A 27001-nucleotide genomic window follows, 5' to 3' on the forward strand; every position below is an offset into this window, starting at 1 on the left:
CACTGCAAACAAAAGTGCATGCCATTGGCACTGTAGATTTCTTTAGTAGTTTCATACATGCCATAGATTATTTGTAAGTAATCTGTCCATGTCAGTAGATCTGTAAGAACATGAATACTTAAATGGCTACCAACGCAAGCTGGTAGGTAGAGCTGAAGGTAGTATAGTCACAGATCTACTGACATAGACAGGCAATAGGATTAGTGACACTGACCTCTAAGATAAATTGCGCCCTCTAGAGTCATTGTAAAACAATAATGTAACTGCTGCTACTACTATGAATATGTAATTCAAATTATAGGATTGAGAGATACTATTTTTGAGGGGTGGGGGTGAGAGCTACTTAATCTTTCAGTAATTTCAAGTGACATATAAATGTAATTGTTTTAAATATGACATCTACCGTACTCATGAATAGATATAGATGGTGTTATTTATGATGGAGGTCTTTGCAGAAGATACTGGTAGTTTAGTATAATGGACGTCATTCATTTGTCAAACTTCATGTTGTAAAATGTATTCATGAAGTTGTTTTATAGTTAGAGTATAGAATGTTAGTCGTAAAATTTCCACAGTATTGACTGTCGGGAGGATTGTTATCTGTGACAGGATTTGTTTAATACAATGACCATCAAGGTTTCTGTCAAACACAGGGTTGTCAGTGGCTGAGTGGGTAAACTATGGTCAGGGTTTGAGTCCTTGTCAGAGTTTGATTAAATTTGTCACACTGTAAGGAAGATGAGTGTAGTTCAGTTTGACTTTACCTAACAACACAGGTTTTCCCCGGGTATATTTCACTGCAATTGACTCTACCTAACAAGATAGGTTTCCCCATGTATTCCAGTGCAGTTTGACTCTACCTATTCAACAAGTCGGGTTTTCACCAGGTACTCCAGTTTCCCTCTGCTGTAACACATTAACATTGAAACCCATGAGAAGCAGCCCTCACTTTGACTTCTTGGGTGATAAGTGCTGACATACTTTAAGAACTATCCAATGTAAATAATAAGATTCATGTTCAAATAGTCCTTACTTAAACTTTGATCCCTCCTGACCTCCAATTTCGTGTTAGACATATTTACTCCATCTTATACAGCCTTGTGACATAAGTGTACTTCAAGTATGTAGTAATGTTATCCATGGATGATATATCTTACATTTATGACCTGTAACACCAGCATCTAGTGGGTGGTCACAGTATCCCTGATACCAGAGTGACTGTCATAAGCACTGTTTGACATACTGTAACCTTGAACTTCAAGTGTGCAGTCTTTCCAAGAGTATACTGGTATTAATTTAACCTTGACATTTCTCTAGGTTATTGACAATGCCAGTGCTAGGTAGTTCAAGCCATGTTGTGAAATCATATTGGTAATATCTGTATATTATAAACCTATCCTATAGTGGGGCTGTCGTGATCAGATATTATCGACAACAGTCTTCATACATGTATGTACACAGACAGGGCTCTTGTTAATCTAATTAAGATGGATATGCTAGGTACGGTAGTTTGGTCCATGCGATGGAAACACTATGGTAATACAGTATCTGAATACCACTGTAGGTGCAAAAGTTATAGATAGTACAGTTAGTAACGCTAATTTAGTAATTTTACTTAAACTAAATATGGCAATGAGATAACCATATCAAGAAGTCACAGCAACCACTTATCACTAGCCTTGACTGTGTTGGTGTAATCTAGGCCAGTGTCATGACTAGTTTGGGGATTGTTGTTAAGGGCAACAGTCTTCATACACAGATAGGGTTATATGATAAATCTACTTATGGTGTACAATACTTAGTTTGATCCATGCTATGGGGAAACACCAAGGTAATATTACAAACCTTGCCTTGACTGCGAATGTCTTGGTCAGACTGTAGGTCAGTGTCATCATAAGTTGGGAACTGTTGTTAAGGGCAGCAGTCTTCATACACAGATAAGGAATAGAGTAGTCACAGAGGTACCTAGATTCCACTATAACTTGTATTTTTCATATCTTTACAGATGACTTCAAAAAGCACCACCACCCACCATTCCACAAGATCTACCAGACACTCCACGAGAAGCAGTAACTACTGACAACAGGCATTGTGGGTCTTTGCTGACCATCATAGACTGAGGTGAACTCTAAACCAACCAAACTACACTCAATCTGAGGACAGCCAAAAAACACAAAAACACAGACCCTCACTTTTCAATGCCAAAACTGTCTTCCATCCAACTGAAGTGTCAACTTCAGTATAAAAATCTTCCACACTTGATGTGGCAATACACTCTTTGGACCTTTTTAGAGAGTAGGGTACATGTGTAAACTCCAGACATAAGTTGTCACCAGTAGAGGTAGGACTTTATAAAATAGTGCAATGGGTCATACTTAGGGTTAGGTGAAATCAAGCTTAGAATTACGTACCATTGCTGAATAACTAGCAACGGTACCGAACAGACAATATGGTGCAATTAGTAAAAGCTCCATGAGAGTGGTTATTACATTGTATCATACTATGACAAATCACTCCACTACTACAAGAGACTACTACTACTTGCCTTTTCAACCCTTCCTCCCCTATAATTCACCACTGGATAGGCAGACCTACTTTGAAACAAAAGATGGTCACACCAAATTTACAGAATTGAGGGGACGTAGGTTGACAATCTAGAAGGAGATGAAATTTCGACACTAGCAGCTGGTGAAAGTGAGAGACAGACATAGTGGTTGTGACTTCAGCAACCAGTTTAATAGCTGCAGTATTTCAACATACATATCGTTGACCAAACTTTCTAAAGTGTATATTTATATTTGGCTAACTAATCTGTGAGGTGACGTTTTTTTAGGCAGTTTGTGACGTATAGTACTTCCGATAATTCTCATCTCCCACACATGCCATCTTTTTTTATCACACCTATGCTTAATTTGCATCTATGCATATGAATTGAGAGATAGTGATTTGCAATTTTGCATGATACGTTGTTGTTTTAAGAGAGGAGAACTCATTTCTGGGTACATGAAGTGTACATACAATATATTTACAACACACTCTTGACAATGTGTCTTCCGAAACTTTTTACAATCATGGACTTTTTTTTGCCATGTGTACTGACTGGTTAATTGAAACTTTTCATGATCATTTTGATGCAGCCATCTTTATGAATATAGCTACTAATATATTTTGGATATTAAGGTTTTACAACTTTATCTTAGCTGTCTGTTTTTCCTTACGGTATACTTTCCTTGGTTGGGATTCAACAATCAAAAATTGAGCTATTTGTTCATAAACTCTTTATGTACAGTACTAACATACACTTTTAGACTCTGTGTTGATCATAGAGGAACAGTGTAATTTAGTCTTATTTCTACTAGCACTGCCTATGCAAAGTTTTGATGTTTTCATTTTTTTTTCTAATTAAGTTGGAATATTAATGTGGTGATCTCAGTTTGTTTTCGTTTATCATAGCTAACCCATACCTAGTGCAGATGCCAACGGTGGTTTCTAACCACTGTGGGTGAAGGTATAAATCGTAACGATGCTGTATAGGAACTAGACTAACCCCTACCCCGCAGAATAAGTAAGAAGTAATCTGAAAATGGACAAAGTAGTTGCAGTGCTGTTATAAAACTACAACATACAACTGCATTTAAAACTTGTCAGGATATATACCGAATATTGATGGTAGCCTAGGTCCTTCATGCTGCCGGATTGCGACTGATGTCCTCTCTGTAGACGTGTGTAGATGTATACTTTTACTTCAGTGAAGCGTCGATCAGAAACTGCTTTGTTGTTCTGGGGATGAGCGCCAACTTCCTACATCTTACCCTATACTATAGTAGAAAGGGGATTCACTCACGACCAGGAACAACAAATTTGAAAACAAACAAAAAGTATACAAATGAACTAGAGGTAGATAAGCAGTCGAGCTGTATTCCTACGTCAGGTCAGATTGCACAAGTCTCAGGCGGCAACAGTGAAGGTGACAATTAATAGTTGAAATCCACTAGCACAAAGGATGTAGGCTATACTGGTGCATGGTGGGTAATTTTACTAATCTGTTACAACCACAGTAGCTGTAAATTTTGATATTTTTTTTTCAGTAATTTTTGCCAGTTGAAAAAGAAAATACAAACCTTTACTGGGAAATAGTTTGACCATTCCTCTAAGCTAAACTACCTAAAGTATATACTAATCATTGATGGTACTGTGTACATTGTCTTGGCATTACTGTGTAACCTTGGTAACACAAATGAATGGGCCAGACCATTTTGATAGTTTGACAGAACTCCTGTAAATTGACAATTTGTGGGATGCAGCAAGGTTTGATAATTTGGCGATCATACATACTTCAGCAAGAACAAAAAAGCATATAATTTTATATATAAAGTCAAATAAGAACAAAAATTATGACATTAAAATTTCAGTTACAGCTATCTGGGTTTCAATTTTGTACATTCTAGATGTAATATAGATATGGTACATACTAATTTTTGACTTGTTAGGTTAGTTTGTTTACTGTGGAAAGTAAACAAATTATGTATCTACAAGTTTTATAAGTGTTTCTGAATAGTAACCTCATGTGTTAGTTTGTATCATTATGATGAATGAACAGATGGTTCTATACAGTTTTTTTGGCAGGATCTTTTTGAATGTTACAAAAATTTTTCACTTTAGAATGTTTCAGTGCAAACTGATAAAGTGAGTACTATATGTTACAGCATAAAATGAACAAATTATTCTCTTTTCTATTACCGGTGTAGTCGTATCTGCTGTAGTTTTTCAGGGATTTTATATAATCTATCGTGACAGGGTATTTGGAGGCTTATCATGGTAATGGTGAACACGAACTAACTTTGTAAGGTTCACATTATATGTATGTACTGTTTTAAAGCCACACGTATGGCCAGTTCAGTCATATGGACCCCTACATACAAGTGTACAGGTTCTAAGGTTCACATTATATGTATTATCAAAGTGTACTGTTATGAAGCCACACGTTCAGTATGGCCAGTTCAGTCATAATGTGGACACTCCATAAAAGTGTACAGGGTTTCTGGTTCAGTACACATCTTGAAAATACATCATCAGTTTGTGACAAATAGCCAAAATGTAGCTTTAATGAAATGAAAATATATTATTTAGTCTGTGTTTTGTTGTCACTTTATAAGTTATACTGTTTATGCCGTTAACACTATTTATACTTGCTATGGTTGAGAAGCAGAGGAATAAAGTGGACATATGGATGAGAAATTGTATTTATTTTTATTTTTCTAATTGATAAAAAAAACTGTACGATGGTGTTCTAATGAAAAAAAAAACGTATGGGAGTACATAACCGAAGTCCGTGTTTGTATTAATTCAATAAATTGCATAAAAGGTAAAAATTGCAAAAAGTTTGCTATTGTACGTACAGGATGTGATCAATACAAGTAAACTATTCATGCATGGTGATTTTTCAATATATGGGAAGAGACAGATGTATGTGCAGACGTGATGTCGTGATGAAAAATCCAAAAATAAATATTTGTCATCCGTATGGCCACTTTAGTGACATCTGTTAGAAAATTATAAATGGTGTAACATGTCTACAATGAAGCTACAACAACAAAGTGCACCAGGTGCCTATCATTTCTGAATATCTGTTTGATGTCAACAAGTGTTGAAGAATATTCTACAATGCAAACATCTACAGAAGCACTTACCTCATTCAGCATATACCTGTTGGTGTGTGCAAATGAATTTTGAGAGCATATTTTCGCAATTTCTGCATGCATGACTTGACTTAGGACAGCAGTTTCACCCAGTTACAACACAGGAAGACATCTTGTCACACTGTCAAGGCAATTGTGTAAGAGAAGTTGTAATATGATCTATACGTACTATGCAAGCTTTGGTCAGAACCAGGTGAAAGGTCATGACCACATATAAGGTCAAAACCCGGTGAAAGGTCATGATCACATACAAGGTCAAGACAAGTGAAAGTTCAACACTAGATGTCATATCATGACCAGGTGAAAGGTCAGGACTGAGTGTTAGGTCAAGACCAGGTAAACGGTGATGACCAAGGTCAAGATCAGCCACAAGATCAAATGTAAGGTCACCATAAACAAATTTGTTTTGATAAAGTGCCCTTTATATTTTGTATGAAGACCACCATTTTGTTTGTCAACCCACACAAGGATTTATTGGTAGCAGGTTTTTCCAGAAAAGGGACATTCAGTATTATTATTAGTATGATTGTTAAGGAGGGATGTACTTGTTTTATGAATTATTTGTCATTTAGGAATATGCACAAGTTGAAATCTTGCCATTTTTAATCCACGTATGAACGTGATACATGTTAGTGTTTAGAAGACTTTAGATGATGGCATGATAAATGGCTAGCCTTTTACATTGTCAGTGTATCATCTTACGTATTGGATAATGTGTCATGTATTGATTTTAGGAGTACTTTCAGTTTGATTGAGATATAAGTTTTGATAGGGATAGAATTGAACTTGGTGCTGCCATGCATGCACTGCACAATCATCACACACAGCATTGTTCAGTGTGCACTGATACCAGTATAGGGATGAACCCATACAGGTGGTTGGACTCAGTTTTAGAGTGTGGAAGACTTACAACACTCTGTTAGCTTGCTTTCATTGTCAAAGGACTGTATGATCTCTTTGTAGCAACTATAAAACATTCCCTGAAGTGGAAAAATTACCCTAGCTTTCAAGACTGGCTTGCATTGAGTGTACAAGATATAAACAGGGGATTGCTGATAAGTTGGTAAAGTCTATCGATTTACCCATGAGAATATAAACATAGTACATAGTCCTAAATACCGCTCTTTACTGACCCATTTACGTCTTGTATTTGGCGAGTGTCCATAAGAGACAAAAAATCGTTTCATCACTGTGACCCAGGGTGTCTGGGTCACATCCTGATTATAACCGTAATCGTAATTCAAAAAAAAAGCTCACAGGAAAATGGTGGGTGTGTGACTAACAAAAAACCCTACCCCATTTCAGATATGAACAATCCCAAATTACAGCATATAAAAAGGGGCAGTGTTACAGATACAGTTCAACAAGCAAAATTGATATGAATTCTCCACAACCCTTTTTTCAGACAAAAAAAATGCAAGTAGTACACCCAGCGTACAGACTTGGATATCCCCCATGTATAGATTTTATTTTTTTTTCTTCTTTATTTTTTTTTTTTTTTTTTTTTTTTTTTTTTGGGGGGGGGGGGGAGGGGGTTGCACATACTGATATAGCTTATAATTGGGTGTACACTCCACCACCCCCTCCCCCACCCACACACATGCCCATCTCCCAGGGACACATTCAAATCCATTCACAAAATACTTGAGTAAAAATATTGAGGTTTGTGGTATATTGGTGTCTGTACCCCTGAACAATGCTGAGTTTGCTATTTAACACAGAATCTATTTATCTGATGCCAATTTACAAGTGCTTTGTAATTTATGTATTTCACTGCACAGTTCTTAGTAGCTATCAGTAATTTCAGGTTGAGAAAAACAACAATTTAATAATTTTGTTATTATTTATAGTGATTTTAGGTACACAAAAACAGATTTTGATAATTTAAGTAAAAGATGCAGGTAGCAAAATGATGCAATTTATATTTATATCTAAGTAAATATATATAATTAGTCTTTACATTGTATGCCAATTTGCATGTCTTTAAAACTTATTAAGGGGGCATGGGTCAGATCTGAACATTTTTTCCTTTGATATTTTAGTCTTGGTTGCCGAGACGCTCACCTCTGGGGCTCTACTATCAGACCGCCCAGACAGGAGTCTGGGGAAACTTAATCCAAAGTTGCCTGAACCAGAAGTCACACAGTACATTTCTTCCAAGTTATAAAAGAAATGGGCTTAATACAAGGCCTGTTTGTTGTAATTAAGGTATATCAGTTGCTTGAGATGTGATAACCCATCATGAAGGTACCGGGATCATTCAGCTTACAATGTTGGATGTGAAGTATTCCCAGCATGCACTGCTTTGGGAAACAGATCTGGTACAGGCGATTGTAATAATACATTTCCCCAGCCTCTCGTCTGGGTGGTCTCGTAGTAGAGCCCCCCAGCAGTGAGAGTCTGGGTAACCAAGACTATTGACATTTTTGTTTCATGTGAAGAATTAGACGTGATGTTCTACTAACTGAAATATGTCTAATCATCATTTAATAGTAACCATGGGATCTGTGGGATAACAGCCAGTCAAAACAAATAAAATGATTCAATGGGGTACTTTTTAGGAGTACCCAAAAAATGCCACTGACCTCAGAAAATTATATATGCATAAATTTCTCAGTGCTATATGAATATTTTATGCTTTTTATTTCAAGGCAAAAATCAGTATGATAATATAAGATGTGCTTATGCAAGTATTTGGAATTTAGATAAAAATGTCTCAGTTAGCCCATGTCCCTTTAAGTCAGCATTTGGTACACAAGGGATAGTCTTATATTGTTTCATGAGGATTGGAAGTGAAATTGTTTTGTGATCCCAAATTATAACAAAGTCAACAAACATATATAATATTAAAATGTAGTGTTGTCAGTGGTCTGTTGACACCTTTGTTATTAGCCCCAAACAGGCACAACCCGAACAAAATCTAGGAATCTGAATGGCCCATGTCTGTCCATCTGTGTGTCATCCGGAAACAGACCTTTGATGTTCTAGACGCAATTAGTGTTGGGGGCTATGTTTCAGATGTAGAAGACTTGTTAACACATGTAAATTGGAGTACTTGACAGATGCAATCAGATCTTGCACTTTCTTAGTTGCTCACAATAATTTTTTTTCAGTTTTATTTGCAATATTCTTGATGTGATAACAATCGAAAAACAACCATGTTATGAGATCAAGTATGGATAAAACGGTTGTAGATATCATTTTGACAAGAATAACTCGATGAAAAAAAAAATGGTGAAGTTTTGTTATTGACTTCACCAACTGTACAACAGTACAAGGCTGTGTAAAGTTAAAGTTGCTGTATTACCACAGAAGTTCAAGGTTATTAAATTGGTGGTTTACCATTGATGTTACGAAAGAAGTCCGATGTGATAAAATTGCTGGTTTACTGTTATAGCGTGATAATGTTACAACAGAAATCGTAGGTGATATAAAGTTGCTATTTGAAAGTTGATGTTAAGACTTTGTTATGGTTATTCTTTCCTTCTTTTTGTTTTCTATCAATTGAATTATTTGCTTGCCAGTCTTACTTTCTTTGTTATTGATTTAATAAACTGTACATGTGTTTCATGTAAATGCTGTGATGTTTCTTTACTGATGATGTGGTAGAATGAACAAAGTAGAAAACAGTGCACTTTTCAAACCTAGATGGTTCTAGGACATCTGAGACCATGGGATCAATGACCCCCAAGTACTGATCAATAGAAGTCACATTGCCAACCCTTCAATAATGCAGAGTTCAAACATATTCACTCTCAGACCGGTACATTCATTCAATAAATGCTCTCCAGCACACAGATTTGTCTTTCCTTCTTTCCTTTTAATTCTTCCTTTATACCCTTACAAATGCTTAAGGTCTCTTACAAAGATTACACAAATGCCCATTATGTTCTTTGGACCAAGGACTGCTCAGAAAACTTACAAGAGTTTATATCAACTTTCCCACTGGATGGCATTGTATACCCACATCTATAAATATATGATATGTCTTGATGTGGTGTGGTGTGGTGTGGTGTCAGGTAAACTTAAGTGTTCATCAGTGAAATGCACAACTGACCTAAATGCAAAGAAAACTGGATTATCGTATGTTGCTGGCTACACAAAGTTTTTCTTCCTCATATGACATAGCACAAAGTTATATGCGGACATAGTACATTTATACCATGCACAAGCCAAGTTATTGTCTTTGAACAGAAAATATGGATTATATACCCTGGTTGTTCTACGTCATGACAACCACCATCTCTGTCACTTGTTCTGCAATGCTTGAAATATGAGCCGAAATGTTCCAAATTGTCGTTTTTCTCCCCGATTTATTCATGAACTGTGCTTAAGGTATAATTATATTGTTCTCCAATATTTTTCTTCATTAAGCTGGAAAATACTCATGACCTAAGGGTTTGTCACTACCCGTCTTACAACTCATAGTGAAAGACCCCTTAGGTCACTCATATTTCCGTTGGCTGAATGAAGCAAAATATTTGGGAATACTATCTATATGTATATTCATTATCAGATCTCAAAATACAAAATGTTTTTTTTTTTAAAGTTATTTAAACAATTACAGCTGTAGTATTTTCTTTAAAAAGCTCACAAAGTTGCAAAACTAGTCAACGATTCAAGCTGTTTTTGTACTTGTTTTGAAGTATTTTATGTAACAAAGACTTAACGTGATGTAAATCTTGAAATAACAGAATATAAGTAAGTAGTTTGTCCGGATGTAAATATACAAATTTCTATACAACCAAAAACCAATCTTCTCGCATCAGGATACTACTTGAAATATCTTCCTTTACAAAATCTCATATTTTTACAATGAGGACAACTTATCAGTCCATTTAAAACACATAATGTTGTGTCAGTGCAGTAATGTCGTATCTGCCTATACAATTGCATAGCAGATATGACCTTACTGCACTGAGGTGACTATAACTTGTTCATACTAGTATTTATTTTGTTTATGAAAACAAAAACATGGAAGGGAGGAGAAGAAAGGATTACAGTTGTGGCCTACATTTAAGTTTACATTTGAAAAGTGGAAGGAGTGCTGTACAATAAAAATCTCCCTAACACATCACAGTCTGTAAGGTACGCCAAAAATAACAGGGCACCCTCACACATCGATCAACCCCTTCCCATGTCGGAAGAGAGGCAACTGGAGAGGGCGGAACAACACAATGTTTTCTTACAGTCTAACATTCACACAGCCACAGATCTGTATATCATTTACATGGCAAGTATTTGTAGGCCTGATGGGCGTCAGTTTCACAATTTGGCAACTTCTGGATGACTATGAAGAGCCAAATAAACAAAGCACAAGTCATTAAATCATAGTAACAAATAGTTGTAGTTGCACAACCAAGAGTTGGAATTACATGCAAGTAACATTTTTCGTGTTCACGTTTACAGGCATTGTCAAATAGGAAAAACGTTACTCGCAGGTAATTGGAACCCGGTTATGTATAATCTATTTATTACTATAAAAAATCTCATGTATGCCTTGTTTAACTACATGTGTGAGGTCAAGTATATCATGTACATTGTAATGAATTTCTTCTATTCCATGCCATGTTTGCACCTTACATCTGGAATCTAACAGAACACTAACCGATTCCCAGAATGTATCGTATACTGTTATGTAAATAAACTTCTATGTTCATACATTACGATAATATTGAATATAAGCTTTGCATGCTAATGTTTAGCAGTGTCGGAAAGATGACCATTTCTCCATATTAGGCAGATGATAAATTAAGCCTTGGCAATGACCAGGATCACAGATGACAACAATGAGAAATTACATCTATGAAAGAGCCTCCAGTTTCAAAAGTGGCAGTATACTGTATGTAATTTAACAGTTTCATCACTGACTACGTGTTCAGAGATTTTCACATCACACTGCAGATACAAGGGGTGAAAACTTGTCTGTGTGTGAGTGTACTTTCTTGGATCCATTTGGTTGCACCATAGACATCAAGCACTATGTATTTCATCTGGATTGCATTACGAGTCACTGTACTTTTTACATTGCTCTCACTAATATTAGTACATCATCACTAGTCTTGTCCGCACTAGGAATTTCAAAGAATCCGAGCTGAGAGTAAAATTCTATCTTGTTTTTATCACCAACACCAACTTCAGCACAAGCACCTTGAGAACCTACAACAGATAAGTTACAAACTTTAAATCAGCTGAATATCATTGTTGGTAATGAAACATGATTTTAAGAAGGTGAAAAGTTGAACAATTACACTTTGATTGTCACAGGTTACAAGATGCAATAAAACTTGATTATCTCACGTAGAGAAATTACGGTGACGTGTTTCCATACATTAAACACATATTAAAATAAAGATACAATAAATACAAAATAAAATGTACACACTGTTAATGTCTTTAAAATGAAATACGATCTTTGATCTCTGTAGGGCAGATAAAATGATAAAAACAAAGCAATGCAGAGCAGATATCTTTAAAATAGAATCACTTAGTTTGGTTTAATATTCTGTTAACATGAAGTCATAAATACACCTGCAGCTGCTACATATCAACATTTTCAAAAAAACTACAAAATTTTGAAGCTTTGAAATGAATACTTTGGTATTAGAGTAGACTGGTAGATCTGTCATTGATCTGCTTATGCAAACTCTCACAACCCCAAAAGTGGAAAGAATAATGATGCTGACAAGTGTTGTCATAAAACAACCCATAGTTCGACATAACAGATAACTGCAAGTACTTCATACACAAGACTCAAACATGTTCCACCTTAGAAAGAGTAATATTTGCCACTTACCATTTGCTTTGAGGGCTGATAATGCACAAGCAAGCATATTCTTGACAACACTTTTGTCTTCAACAGACGGCAGAACATCAATTTTTAACATAGAAGGATACCTTGTGAACAGATCGTCTGGTAAATACGTCTTATGTTCATGAAAACTGATGATCATTTCCTGCAAAGTACCAAGTGACAACAATGTTCACCTACTACTAGTATTTCAATATCTCAATATGAGCTTTGTGCTGTCATTCTACCATTATTTACTTTACAGTGTGTGTGTGTGTGTGTGTGTGTGTGTGCGCGCGTGCATGTGTGCGTGTGTGTGTGTGTGTGTGTGTGTGTGTGTGTGTGTGTGTGTGTGTGTGTGTGTGTGTGTGTGTGTGTGAACAAGGGTATAGAAGGGGTCCAAGGAGGGTACAATGTCATTCTGGTCATGTCGGGTCAAAAACGTCCTTGAAAAATACTAACTGGCTATAACATGTCCTTGAAAAATGCTACCTAGATACTGCCTTATTACTGGATACATTACATATGCTTGTTGCATTCTCACCAATATTTTAAGTCACTCATGCATAACATTGGTATTGACCATGCCAGGTCAAAAATGTCCTTGAAAAATACACACTCTAACACTGGACTGATATGCTTGTTGCATTCCCATTACCCAGTAATATTAAAGTCATTCATGCATAACACTTACATAGTAATTACACCAAATAACTTGGTTCAGGTAACTGACAACATCAATATATCTTTAAGCCTGATGATAATAGTTCCAGTATGATCATCAATATTTTGTTAACAGAGGCTAGAAGGGTATACCTACCCAGAGTTTGCACAGTGTTTTCATGGATTCTCCACTAAATTTATGGTTCAAGGTAACCTGGTATGGAAAGTTGTACCAGATTTCCCCCCTTCTGATACATGGGTTTCAAAATCTTAGCAATACCATGGCAATTCTCTTCTGAATGTCACAGTAATTTTTGAAACTGGAAAGGAATTTCCTTTGTTCATTACATCAAAATATTTGTTTTCTTTGTTTAGCTTACCTCTATAGGACTGTGGTTTTTCAACGTTGCTGGTTTAGGATACTTAGCACACATTTCTCTTATCCATCCACTTTCATACATCTTAACGTAATTTTTAGCATCAAGGGCAGCAAGTACATAACCACAGACTCCACTTTCATCTTCCAGAACAAAGCAATATTCTGGACTGAGGTTGACAAACCCACCAATGAATCTGAAAAAGATACGATAGATTTTGAAACTTGACCTTATTCAAATTATGTTCTCTTCAGTGATACACTTAACACTATTCCAGCTGTTCTTCAAATGCATACAAATACTCTTTATTTCTGCAACTTTGTGTATGATCTATCAATAATCCCTTAATTACTTGGTTTCAGTAAGTCTATGAAATTACACCCTCAATACAGTGTGTCAGGCTTTAAAGGGATAAATCTGTAGACAAGACCATTTTTGAAAACTGCACAGTTCTTGCTATCAAAGCTATAATCAATCATATTGATCGGTGCTGTTGTCACAACTGAAATCAATTTTGTCTAATTCTTCCTCAAACAAAACATATGACCAATAACTCCCTAACTTTCATAACTTTCATAGAGAAGTTGATGAAATCCAACATCTAACATTGTGCTTTGTATTGTTCTGAACAATACAATGTGACCCATCAGGTTTCAACAAAGCTCTTCATAGAATTAGTGCTTCAATTAAAATTATTGCCATCTATTTTCCAGAATGTCTTTTCCCTTTACAAGACATGGCATATAACAGGTATTACCTCTCTCCTAGTATACATCTATACACCAAGACTATGGCAAATCTTACCTGTCTCCTACAAGATCAGGATGGCTGGTGAAGATCTCTGTTCCATCCCCACCGTCATCACAGGTCATTCTACATACTTTGTAGACATCAGTCTAAAATAATCAAATATAGTGCAGACTTCACTAAAACTTATCAAAGTGTATTTGTGAGAATACATTACATACTTTGTACATATCAGTCTAAAATAATCAAATATAACTAAAACTTATCATAATGTATTTGTAATACATTTCATACTTTAGAGACATCAGTCTGAAATTATTAAATGTAACAATCAGACTTCACTAAAACTTATCAAAGTGTAATGCAGGCAGAAATAAGCCTGACAGGACTTTTCTTTTCAAAGTTGTTGATTTGTGGCTAACTGTTCTGATGTTGACAGAAGTTGTGCGGTAACTCACCTCATCCTTGGGTAGGTAAGGCCGGATTGTATAAATTTTGTTTGACACAGTTTCTGGAGGCTTCTGTGTAAATAAATCTGTAGCACCATCAATAGGCAGCATACGCTGAGGATGGTTAAAAGGGTGAAAATAGATAATGAATATCCATGAACTCTACACAAAGAATCTGACCCCGTTTAACTGTCCTTGCAAGATACAAACACTGTGCCTACCAGCATATACAATATTCTTTATAGATCAACCTTTTAGATTCAAATTGAACGAAAGCATTGTGTTCTGGAAGCCACTTTGATGCACCACTGACACACAAACATTTGCATGTGATCCACCAACATTTGATTTGGTGTTTCCCTATCTCTTACTAAAGGGTGACCACACAAAACCCAATTTGTATAATTTGTATCCACCCACAACAAAAATTGTTGTCATTCATTAGAGCCAGGCCACACTAACGGAAACAATTTTTTGCACTGGTAGGCACTTGCACCATGTATCTCAAAGAACTTTCAACAAAGGTCAGAGGTCAATACATTTATATAATTTCATATCAGACTTCAATATATTAAAAATTTTCAAAACATTGAGAATCATTGAGAAACATGGTTAGGCACTCAAGTGGACACCACCAAGATGGATATAGTGGCGGGTATAGGTTACACAAAATGCTTTAAGTTCAACTTTGACAGAATGTACATTCACTGTTGTATTGACAACTTATTGACTTTTAACACATCCAGGTGACTAGACTGGGGGTAGTATACACAAACTAAGCAGAATTTGAAGTCTTTGACTGGACACCACATAGGAGCAGGTAGAGCAATACAACAACAGTGTGTTCACTGGGGGTGTATCTGTATGTGAAGTACAAACAGGATTTATTCTGTCAAATGTTTGGACATTAAGCATTCAGGATGGTTTGTTTTTCTACTGACTTCCTACCAATGATCAGGTATTGAGATGTGTAAGAACATCTGTAGATCACCCGTAGGAAGGTCTCTTACACTAGCTGTAAAAATATGAAATATGAATTCCCATCTGAAGCCTGATGGCATATGCCCTCTCACTGTAACTTTGCAAGTTTGAGATGTTGCACATGTGAATTCCATGCTGAAATTTGATTGCACACGCGTCTCGCAGCAGCATTATGATGCGGTCATCATTGTTTAAACACATGCTGACTCAGCACCATGTACTTCTACAAATCTCCGCGCTGTTGACAATGCAATCAGGAATTTCCCCAAGTTATCATTCTCTGTAAGGATCACAACAAACACAACCATTGCATGAATACTGTTGTTTTCATTCTACGTCTGAACTAGCCCACTACATCATTTTCAGTACTCAACTCAAACTTCAAAAGCAGGAATGTGTGTGGCTCTGTAAAATGGTCTGCTCTAATACTTTGACTTGAAGGTCTATGTTTTAATCCTGAGTCATTGCATTAGTGTTTATCTTAATGAGGACTACACAGCATCATTCTGTTCTTCTGGACTAACTTTTCTATATCTCTGCTAAACAACCAGGTGTTCATACCTACATTTTAATCTTAATCCAAAGTGGGCCTTTAAATGTCATTCCTTTGCTTTGTTGATTTATATTTTTTCACAGCCATCCCAAATAAAAATTTAAACATTGAACAAGTCAAAGACATACCCTACTATACTACAAATAGAGATTGTTGCACTGACTACACACTTACATTTATGAATTGTTTGTTGTTTATAAATGGGAGAAGTAATTATCTCTGTTTACAACTTGTGTGGCCACTGCACAGTTGATGAGTTTTTCAGTGAAAAGTGATTATTCTGTTCACAAAATTGCATCCTGACATAAAGAGATGATTTAGACGTGGCACTATTGAACTCGTTGTTCAATAATGTCAATAAATAGACATACCCACTAAATCCTTTCTAATTATCTAATCTAGGAGACTCATGAAGAACTCCACAGCATACCAAATCCAATATTATTTGTATGCATCTAATATCAAACAATCAAGTCCAAGATGAGTCACTATCAAACTCTTATTAACATCCCCTCAACTGATATATTTAACATATGTTTGACTAATGACAGATGAAATACATAGAATTTAAGAGACCACAGTTTGACTGTGAGGATATGTAATAGTTTTATGTTACAGTATCCGCATACAACTTACTATATCGACACTGGGAGACATGTTACATTCATAGTACTGAGAAACTGTACATGAAATATGAATGATGCAACCTTACTCTTGATCTTGGGAAAATCCTGTACTTGCATTGTTAATGTAGTCTCGCAGCAGAATAACTACACATCGCCAAACCTTACACTGCTCTTTCTACTGTCATTTATCATCTTTTGCACATACACAGCTCATATCGCAAGTGCTTGCAAAATGACCTAAAATGCAAACTTTTCCAGTTAAACTATTGGCATGCCTTTATTGTTGCTTATTTTCATCTATGCATGATGATCGCTGAGAGCAGTTTGAATCGCGCCTTTATATATTGCACGTTTACTGAGCCTGATATACCTGCAAAGTGCAAGAATGCTGAATCAGGCTTCAGTTGAGTTTCTGGGAAAAAATAAACAATCACTTAAAAGCATCATTGGCAGAAATTACCACTCTAACATACTTGGAACTCAGCTGAGAGACCACCACGAAATATCCACGGCTCGAGATCACCACTCATGAACAATTCTTTGTAATTGCTTCTACACCCTGGAAGCATTGGAGAAGTGTAAGAAGTATCTGTTAGCATGTTTGTCTCAGTCATGTGCTTAACTACATCAAACTTAAAGTTAGCTGTACAAGTACAATACAAAAACATATGCCAGCAAAAAAATGACTAACATAACTTCATAATCTTTGCACTGGAAAACAAGGCAAACTGAATTAATCCAGCCATCAGCTAAAGCTAGGGAGTATGAATGGCGGCTGACCTGCACCATGATTCAAGTTTCGATTTCTAACTCTGGCATGGTAATCAGTGGTACACTGGCAAAATGTTTGTCGTTTGAAGATTGGCTGAGAAACATTTTGCGAGTTTCATTGCCAAATACAATTGTGTCTCGTGTTTCAGTGCAGATCAACCCTAAATGGTATGATTAAAAATTCGCAATAAAAATCTGGGCAAGTTATAACACATCGCGCTGAGCGACCAGTATGCATTAATTTTGCGCAACCTGCAAATAGCAAACAATATTAGTGCTTCAACGTCTGAAATTTGACCAAATCTGTGTGAACATAGCATCTTACCATACATATAATATTCACATTCTCATTCGCGCGATAGCTAACGCGACATCGCATTGCCCTGCCCTGCACCTTGCTTGGCTTCATGAATGTATTCTACCTACCTACCCGGTTCTATCATCACGTAATATATCAATAAGACAAGTGAAATATAACAATTAAAATATTACAACAAAGTCTGCGTACATGTCAGACTGGTTTGCATGTAGGTACAGCAGATCTGAGGTACCTGTCCAAGCACTACAGAAATGAGAAAAAAAAAAGTGAAAGTTGCTGTTAGTGTAGTCGTGATATGGAAGAGGGAGAGAGCATGCATTGACAATAAGGTCACTTCAGAAACTCACAAATTCTTCAAACCTCTACTCTGAATTTCCACACACTTTTTCTTTCTTGTTTTTGTGTTTTTGTTTTACTTGATGCATGTTTCTGAATTTTGCAGATTGCCAAAATGCATGTCAGATGAGAGAAGTGGTCCACATTGAAAAGTTGTAGGATTTCATGAAGGTACTTGGTCACCAAAACTTCAGTGTATATACAATCAGATTCTTCAAAATCAAAACAATCCAACGCATTTTTGATATTCATTTTTTTCCTCACTTGTTGTGAATTTTGATAACCAAGGGTCCTCTTTACTTTCCCTACTTTGACAGTTGACAAGAGTATGAATGATAGAACAGTACTTGTTTTCAGATGCCAAGACATCATGAAAAAGGACTGCCTTATCATTCTACTGGCTTGTTTCATCTGACTACTGTACATTCTGTGATCCACCACTGCACTGCATCAAACCCAACTACATTTCAGGCAAGCCAAACTTCTATTAGGTGAACAAACATGCTAACTCATCAAACAAAAATGATGTACTTTCAGAATTTCTTTACTTTTTTTTAGTCCGTTTTATGTGTTTACAGAAGGGTTTGTAGTTGGGCAGTTTCAAGGGAATATATGGAAAAAAGAGATAACCTTTACTTTACCTAGCCACTTCACAAAGGAATGTAGAAGGGAAACAACACCCCTCATGTCATAAACATACGGATATAGTTCATACAGCATGGACCTGTTGGGAATATTGACTAGTCTTCGTCCAAGCCTCCCCACATCCTGGCAAGAATCTGAAAATTTGCATGCTCTATCTGCCCACTCAACTGCCTGTTGACAAAGCAGACACACTCAAAATGTCATGAAGTTCGCTAAAAAGCCTGATGTTATTCCCAAAGCCTTTTGTAATAGTTCTGACAGTGAAGTGACATTTTATACCTGCAATGTGAGACTCATAACCTTCGTCAGCAAAACACCTCATCTTTGACCATACAGATTTCAATAATGTAGAATCCTGCATGGTCCCTTGCATTACAATTTAAAAGGAAGTATTAACAAAATATTGATGAAGTCTGTCGAGGGCTAATCAGTATGGATGTTCACTTGGATTGAAGTTGACTTCATTCACAGACTTGTCTTTTTCATGATAAAATACATGTTTTCTATAAAACTACGAATTTTGCATTACAATAGATGGGTAAAGAAAAGGTTGCATTGACAACCAGCACTCTCCGTACTTTCTTGCTTGCCACCTGGCAGCTGTAACTCCTAGATGTACAATTCATAACAGTATGTCTTTTGATCACATCAAGTCAGAGGTGTCATACTTGCGTGCATATAATGTATATTGTAACACAATGAATTATACTTTACTTGCAGCCAAGGGAGCTATAGAAGACCTACCTCTGACGTTGGGTCTTTTAAATGTTTACTTTCCGTCACATGGAATGCATTTGTTTTGAGCCAATGTAACTCTTCAAGCATTTGTACAGACTTATTTCCATGCTCGTATGGTAAATAAAACAAATCAACAAGAAGCTCAATATCTTCAAATGTTGGTTGCTCAGCAAGTGGGTCAGTCTTTGCCTGTGAATCACGTGTGGCTTGAACTTTTGGTTCGTTAACAGGGCTTTCTCTATCATTTTCTGATCCAGACGAATCTTTGGTAGAGGACACAGTCTCTAATTGCATGGGCACATCACTGGCCGTACTTGATATGGTGGCAGTAGTACTTGGTATTGCTGGAGAATTTTTTGTAGGAACTTGAATGTCTTGACATATGACTTTGTTGTCATCTTCACTGTTGCAAGTGTCCATTGGTTCTTCCTTTTCATCTGAAGGAGCTGTAGAAACTGAAAGTTTATTCACTTCCAAGACTCTCAAAGCATTCTGTGCTTCACTTAAGAGTTGATTTGACACCGGTGTATTTGGATTATTAACTGTATCAGTTGTTGAGGTTACTGACATACATGTAGTAACTCCAGTAACTGTTCCTTGAGGCTCTGGTGTTGGAGCAAAAGTAAATGTTCTGTTTAGTACCTTACCAGCTGCACTGATAGGTAACCTGAACTCACGCATCCAATCATTAATTGCTGCTTTCAATGCCACCTTTGGGTCATAACCTCCTAAATGTTGTGAATTAGACAATGTTGCATCTCCTTCAGTTTCCAGTTTGATATCAGCATTAATGGCCGGACTACAGCTTTCACCTGGAACAAATATTATAACAACAACATATGTTACAAATAGCATCAATTGCACTATAGTTTTACAAACACTATGGGGGCATATTACTCATCTGTCCACAAAACATGAACATCAGGAAGGAGTTTATTGCCAATTGTGCTTAAATGTACTAAGGAGGATTTGGTGTAAACTTCTTGAGATAGCCTAGATGGAAGACATTGCTTTGGAAGCATGGAATGATGAGCTGCTTTCAGGCCCTCCAGATGGCACCCCTAGTTTGTCTGTGGGTTCACTGAGCTGCAAACATTTGACACCTTTCCTTTGCTTTGTCTGAATGGTTATGACAATGTCACACTTCTCCAGTAATTACCAAATATTTACCTACAATAACATCAAACTCTTCTTTCAGATACATTACAACACTAATATCAAATACTTACTGACGTCTTTCTTTCCATCTGGGCTGCCGATTGACTGACACCAAGCACTAAGTGTGTGTAGAGGGATAAAATTGGCTTCATATTCACAATTTGGATTTGTGAGAACACCACTTAGATGAGGAAGAAGATCTGTAGATCGGCCACAGTAAGGACCTGTGAATGAAAACATCAGTCACATTTTTATACCCAATAGATAATACCCCTTAAAAGTCATCCCTTTTTATTATCACATTGTCTCAAAAATTCATTTTTTTTATGCATTGGGGATGGTTACTAAATGCACAGCAAATGAAATTTCATCTGTGTTGGTAATCCAATGTATTACATTACACTTTTGTTCCAAATACAAACTTGAAAATTGTTACCTGAAATTTTAAAATTTTTTCAAAGTTTGTGCTTGGAACAATGGCTTAATGCAATATGGTATGGAACTTGACAACATGTTATTTTGAATGGTGCATTATGGGGGAAAGCCATATCTTGTCAGACTGTTTGTAACTGCAAATAACTTGTCTTCACTTCATTACCCAGACCCTTGCTGGAGGACTCCAATCACCTTAGATCAGCCTTAGGTATAACTACAACTACATATTATTTCACTCCATCTCAGCATGGTCACTTTCGATGGCTACTACGTACACAGTGAACCCTCTAAGGCAATTTAACGTGCCACTGGCACACACAATTTCTATGTGATGCACCAAAATTTGGTGTTCCCTATCTATTACTATGTGGTGGGTGACTCACAAGAAATGCCAGTTTTTCTCATTTTGACTCACAACAGCAAAATATGGCTATCATTAGAGGGCACGTACATATGGACATGGATATAACAAACCAAATGTAAAATGTGTGTTCATGCAGATTATTCATCCATCAAACTAGTAAAATAAATGTTATGCTTCCTTACCACTATTTATGTAAATTGAGTGCCAAGATCACTTACCTAAGAATAGCCTCTTTTGATCATAGTCATTAGCATGAATATTGTCCCAGATGACTGGTGGCCTCTTCAACACTTTATTTAATTCAAGGATTGATTCTGTGCTGATAGTCTTAGAAACTACCTTTGGTCCTGCAAATGAACATATATTGGATACAAAATGAGTTTTGACTTAGGGTCACAGCTGACATACTTCCAGATCACTTGTAGTGGACTTAGGGTGTGTAAAGACCCAATGAATGCAACTCTTTCACAGAAAATCAAAACAATATGTATTACCAGATTTATCATACAAACTTTTAAACTTGCCTTTTGAATGTCACAGCCACCTGATGTACTATATGTTTTGAATTTCTGATATGAATCACATTCAAGCAGGCTTTTTTGAGACACTATAAGTTCATACAACAAATAGGCAAAACATAAGCATACTTCCGTTGGCAATGTGTGTTCTACAATAGCTATGAAAGTATATTACTCACCTGTCCACAAAACATGAACATCAGGAAGGAGTTTATTGCCAATTGTAGTTAAATATTCTGAAGAACTAACACCTGGGTCAGCTCGTGTACCACAGTATTCTAGAAGATAAAGGAAAGAATTCATGTTCTACTTGTAGTAGCAAGTAATGAGTAATTTTAATTACAACAGTCTTTATTTGTCCAATCTGAGAAAATTTCCTGATAATACATCCTGGATGAACAATATAGACACTTCCGTATGAACAGTGGACCCACAGGAGGTCAAAGCACCTTCAAAAATTTTGCGAAGATTGCGAACACGATTTTGACTACAACATTTATGATAATTTTAATCTTGTTTCTTCCTAGCTCTCAGTTTCACTTGAGTGCCTGAGATAGTCATATTTTTTGTTCTGCTATAAAAATCTCTACTACACAGATGTTCATTACCATGATCAGTAATATTAACTTCTGTTGCCTGCATGCACTAATTATCAGTATGAATATTCATTCTACTGCAGTACAGTACAGTAAATATTGCTGTTAACTGTCACAATACTTTAAACAATCTTACCTGTGGGGCAGAATAAAAACAAAGGTTGTCCAAGGTGCTGGTACACTTCATTGGTAACTGACACCTGAGCATGTGCAAATGACTGAAAGATTTCCTTATCTGCAGCACACATGTCTGTATCAATGTCATCAAACAAAAGTGCAAACACTTCACATCCAAATTCTTTCACCTATCAAAGTACAGAAATAAATGTTTCTAAATAGAACTGTACAACATTGAGTAGCTTTGAACATTGTTTAGTCTTGGTTACATTTACTAAATCAAATATGCAAGTTTGTATTTTGCCATAAGGTTACAATTGCATGAATAAGAAATAACAACCTGCCATCCCGATGTACTGAATACTTCACATTATCAACATTTACAGAGAGATGAAGTACCCACAAAATACCAGCTAGCAAAAGAGTATACCACACTCACGGCTAGACTTACTCAGTAATACATGTCGTCGAGTCAGTGCAGTAAGGTTGTATCTGCCTATTTAATTGCATAGCAGATACATGTATGACCTTACTGCACTGACGCGACAATGTATTGAATGAGTGTTATCACGATCACAAGATTATAAATGCAAAAACTTCACAAAATTTTTACACCTTTCAATATGCATTTTCTTCATTGCTCAAAATAACATGGTGCTGAATTCAAGGGTGAACTATTTCTCAAGATTCACATGTTCCTATACAACTTACAGATAAAAAAGCCCAATGATATAATAAAGGTATATGTCTTCGTTGTTGAACAATTTTGGATAAATACACTTCTGATCCTGATGAAAAACAATATCCTATTATGATTTATGTTGTGTACATTTTAAAGTACATGAATTACAAAGGATACCTACCTGTTCCAATTTCCTTTTCAGACAAGTGACTTCTTTTGCACTTGAAAATGTAATATCAAGCCCAGGAGACAGAGCATATATAAATTGCACATTGTTCTCCTTTGCAGCTTCTATCAAAGAGGTCAGATGCTCTGAAAGTAAATAGGATATATAGCAACTTATTGTCTTGCGCACTGAGTTTTACCTCCAATGTATGTAATGTTATAGGTGTGTGTGTGTGTGTGTGTGTGTGTGTGTGTGTGTGTGTGTGTGTGTGTGTCAATCTGCTGCTGACTAAACTAAGACACGCATATTTTGACAATAATTATAGTATAAGTATAACTTAAGTATAAGAGCTAATTACTTTTTAAGCATATTCATTTCCACTGACAATAATTGGCATAAAAATTGCAAAAATAACATGAAATTTAAGGCCCATTTTGAATTGCAATTAAAATTTAGATGTGAAAACTGTGGTCCAGCAGCTTTGGAAAGAGTTGATCAAGAACAAAAGAATGATCCTTGTGGCTTCACAGACCACTAATAACATAACACTAATGTGTCACATCAATAACCAGGGATTGAAACATGGGCCTTTCACATGTTCAGCAAAACAAGAAAATTTTACAAGAATACCATAATGTATATTGGATCATACCTGCTTCTTCAACAGAATACATTTCCCGCCAGTATGATCTGTGTTTGTGGTCATCCTTTGGTGCATACATGTAATGTTTCAGTCTCAACTTATTCATAAGCTGAAAAAGCCTCATTCTTTGGTCTGTTGTCCATGGACGACCATAAAACCCTGCAATCAAAGTTATGCAAGCTTGATGGAAAGATTTTGAAACCTGACCTTAACAAGACATGTTCTAAGCTATAGTGTTTGTGTATCTTTTTAGATGAACGACATGTCTGATATTAACTTGCAGACGGAGTAAGTCAGGACTCAAATCTGAGACCAATGTCAGAATAGAGTTCTGACTTACGCCATCTGCAAGCAGGACTACACTTTACTATAAGCTGTAGTAAAGCTACCCAAGTTCATTATAAGCATTACTCTTTGAATATTCAAATCTTGGTATACCAGACATAAAATATTTACTGCAATTAATCATTATCTTACAAAACATATCATTTATGTTAATTACTTTGCATAATCTTGCTGGCCTAAAATTTAAAAGACATGTAATTTGTAACTAACATTACATTTGATGATTTGAGGGTTCTGGATTTCATTTTGACCATTGTTGTCTTCAACCAAGATTTGTCCAATCATAATCATTATATATCACTTCGTCTTGTATATATATCTAACTACATATGCAAGTATGGTATATACATACAAAAATAACTTACTGGACCTACGTGACTACAATAAATCCCTTAACAGACTGCTCATGATGGTGATATCAACTTGATTTTGACAACTTAACATTGACATTGTTGTGAAATTCCAAATTCTAGTGCAGTAGTGGTATATTTCAATTATTTGAGTTACTAGTTAGTATTCATTCAATTCCGAATTCATACATTAATCGCTTTGCCCCTGTCTTTACCATTAAATGCTTGTTACAAATTGAAACACTTATACTTCAACATGATTTACTATCTAAAATCGTATCCCTAAACACCCTACGAACTCCCTGAATATTTCGAGATGCTACGCTCTCACCAGGCGTGGCAGCCATAGAATATTGCATGACAGTGTACTTTGTGGATGGCAATGAATCTACCACCAGTCGGCCGTCCTTGTTCCTTACCTTCAACCACACCGGATAAAAAATTTCCATTTTCTACAGATGACATCTCCAAAATTATAGTTGTAAATGACAGAAAAATGGAGAATATCGGCAAATAAATGCCGTAGGTATTAAACTGGGCACTTCGCCGAGATTTGCTGAACGTATTATGTTTTTCTTTACGGATGTTATTTTTTCCTAGGGATCTGCGCATCTGTCTGAGCATATTATTTTGGTAGTTCCTCTATAAGGTGTCGTTTAATTGGCCCATACGTCGTCAAAACGTCAGCCATTTTACGATGTCTACCAATGGAATTTGCTGTTTTATAGGTCTAAGGATCGAACGAAAAATCCAGCTAAAACCGGTTTTGACTGATTGAACGTTGCTTGCAAGGTTATTCTTACAGTTTATTGAATGACAGGGCTAGGGGACCATGGAACTGTGTGACAAACAAAACAAATAAATAAATAAATAAACTATCAAATAAATGACAAATGAACAAGCAAACGAACGACAAGTATAGGGACAAATAAAATAATTATATGAACCAGCAAATAAACAGATACTCGTGGGGGTATACAAGATATGTTTTTTGTACCCATCACTATTTTATAGTTGTACTGTTTTTTTCATGATTTGTACTAATGTACCACACTCGAATAGTGTGCAGAGTATAGTATTAAAAGATTTATTGATATTTTGAACCATACTGAATATTTTAAGATAAAAACCGCGCCCTCTAGGGGTCACCTATGTAGCTTGCACATAAATACTGTACAATATTTGTACCTTTCCTTGGAACATACATAGTCACATATACATACAAAATTAAAAGATGTAATATTGGGTCATCTAAAGGTGTGTGTGTACATGGCTGTACACATAACACTGGTAGAAAACCTAATGAATTTGTCATATACAGCATCTCCTTTGAATAGAGTGTTGCCTCTAATAATGTTGTGTTCTTATAATATAGCGCTGTGCTCAAAGCGCTTTACAATTATTACCCCTGGCTCGGATCAGAACGGCACAACGGCCCTTTAGTCTTCCTCAACTCCCCGGGAGCATACAATCCATTGCAGCCATTTCAGCGCATAGGATTAAAGCCTTCACATTGCAACCTACATCCTACCAGGTCCCCAATTATACAGCTGGGTTGACTGAGGCACAGTCGTGGTTCAAATCTTGCCCAAGGACTTTAGCCACTCAGAAACAAACAGCAGGCATCGACAGGGCTCAATCTGCAACCTGTAGATTCCAAGCCGGTCACGCTAACCATTCACCCATCATGACTCTATCATCCATACAGATTACATTGAATTTGCACCCGGGATTTGCACACTACAAAACTGAAATAATATAACCAGCAACTCCTGAGATTTTTCATGTGTGTATAAGTGCTTTCATATAAACATATGGGTTAAAGCGGAGTGGACACAATTAGTGTGGTCATGAACATTGAAATTCCATCAATGAGCCTTAGTATATGCGTCATTCAAGCAATTTGTGTAAAGATGTATGAAAACAAACAAGT

The 27001-nt window shown here is 36.2% G+C and overlaps 2 protein-coding genes across 3 annotated transcripts in view; one reads left to right on the forward strand and one right to left on the reverse strand.

Annotated features, from left to right (window-relative positions):
• LOC144446388 (receptor expression-enhancing protein 1-like) overlaps positions 1 to 9254 on the forward strand; it is a 41818-nt gene extending 32564 nt beyond the window's left edge. For both annotated transcript variants that reach the window (XM_078136135.1, XM_078136136.1), the window contains exon 8: positions 2006 to 9254. In XM_078136135.1, the coding sequence (XP_077992261.1) occupies positions 2006 to 2080 (75 nt within the window). In that variant the 3' untranslated portion in view covers positions 2081 to 9254. The remainder of the gene's footprint in view (positions 1 to 2005) is intronic.
• A 254-nt stretch (positions 9255 to 9508) lies between these two features.
• LOC144446134 (protein O-GlcNAcase-like) lies at positions 9509 to 25644 on the reverse strand. The gene is made up of 16 exons (XM_078135853.1): positions 25488 to 25644; positions 24383 to 24532; positions 23746 to 23876; positions 22902 to 23070; positions 22349 to 22447; positions 21870 to 21998; positions 20924 to 21076; positions 19701 to 20506; positions 18953 to 19127; positions 18165 to 18218; positions 17359 to 17444; positions 14735 to 14839; positions 14334 to 14425; positions 13533 to 13725; positions 12496 to 12655; positions 9509 to 11858 (listed from the first exon to the last, which is right to left on the reverse strand). Exons 1-16 carry the CDS (start codon positions 25531 to 25533, stop codon positions 11722 to 11724), a joined length of 2685 nt encoding a protein of 894 aa, XP_077991979.1. The 5' UTR covers positions 25534 to 25644; the 3' UTR covers positions 9509 to 11721.
• Positions 25645 to 27001: the final 1357 nt, after the last annotated feature.

This window comes from Glandiceps talaboti, chromosome 15 (assembly GCF_964340395.1).
Source record: "Glandiceps talaboti chromosome 15, keGlaTala1.1, whole genome shotgun sequence".
Taxonomy (NCBI): domain Eukaryota; kingdom Metazoa; phylum Hemichordata; class Enteropneusta; family Spengelidae; genus Glandiceps; species Glandiceps talaboti.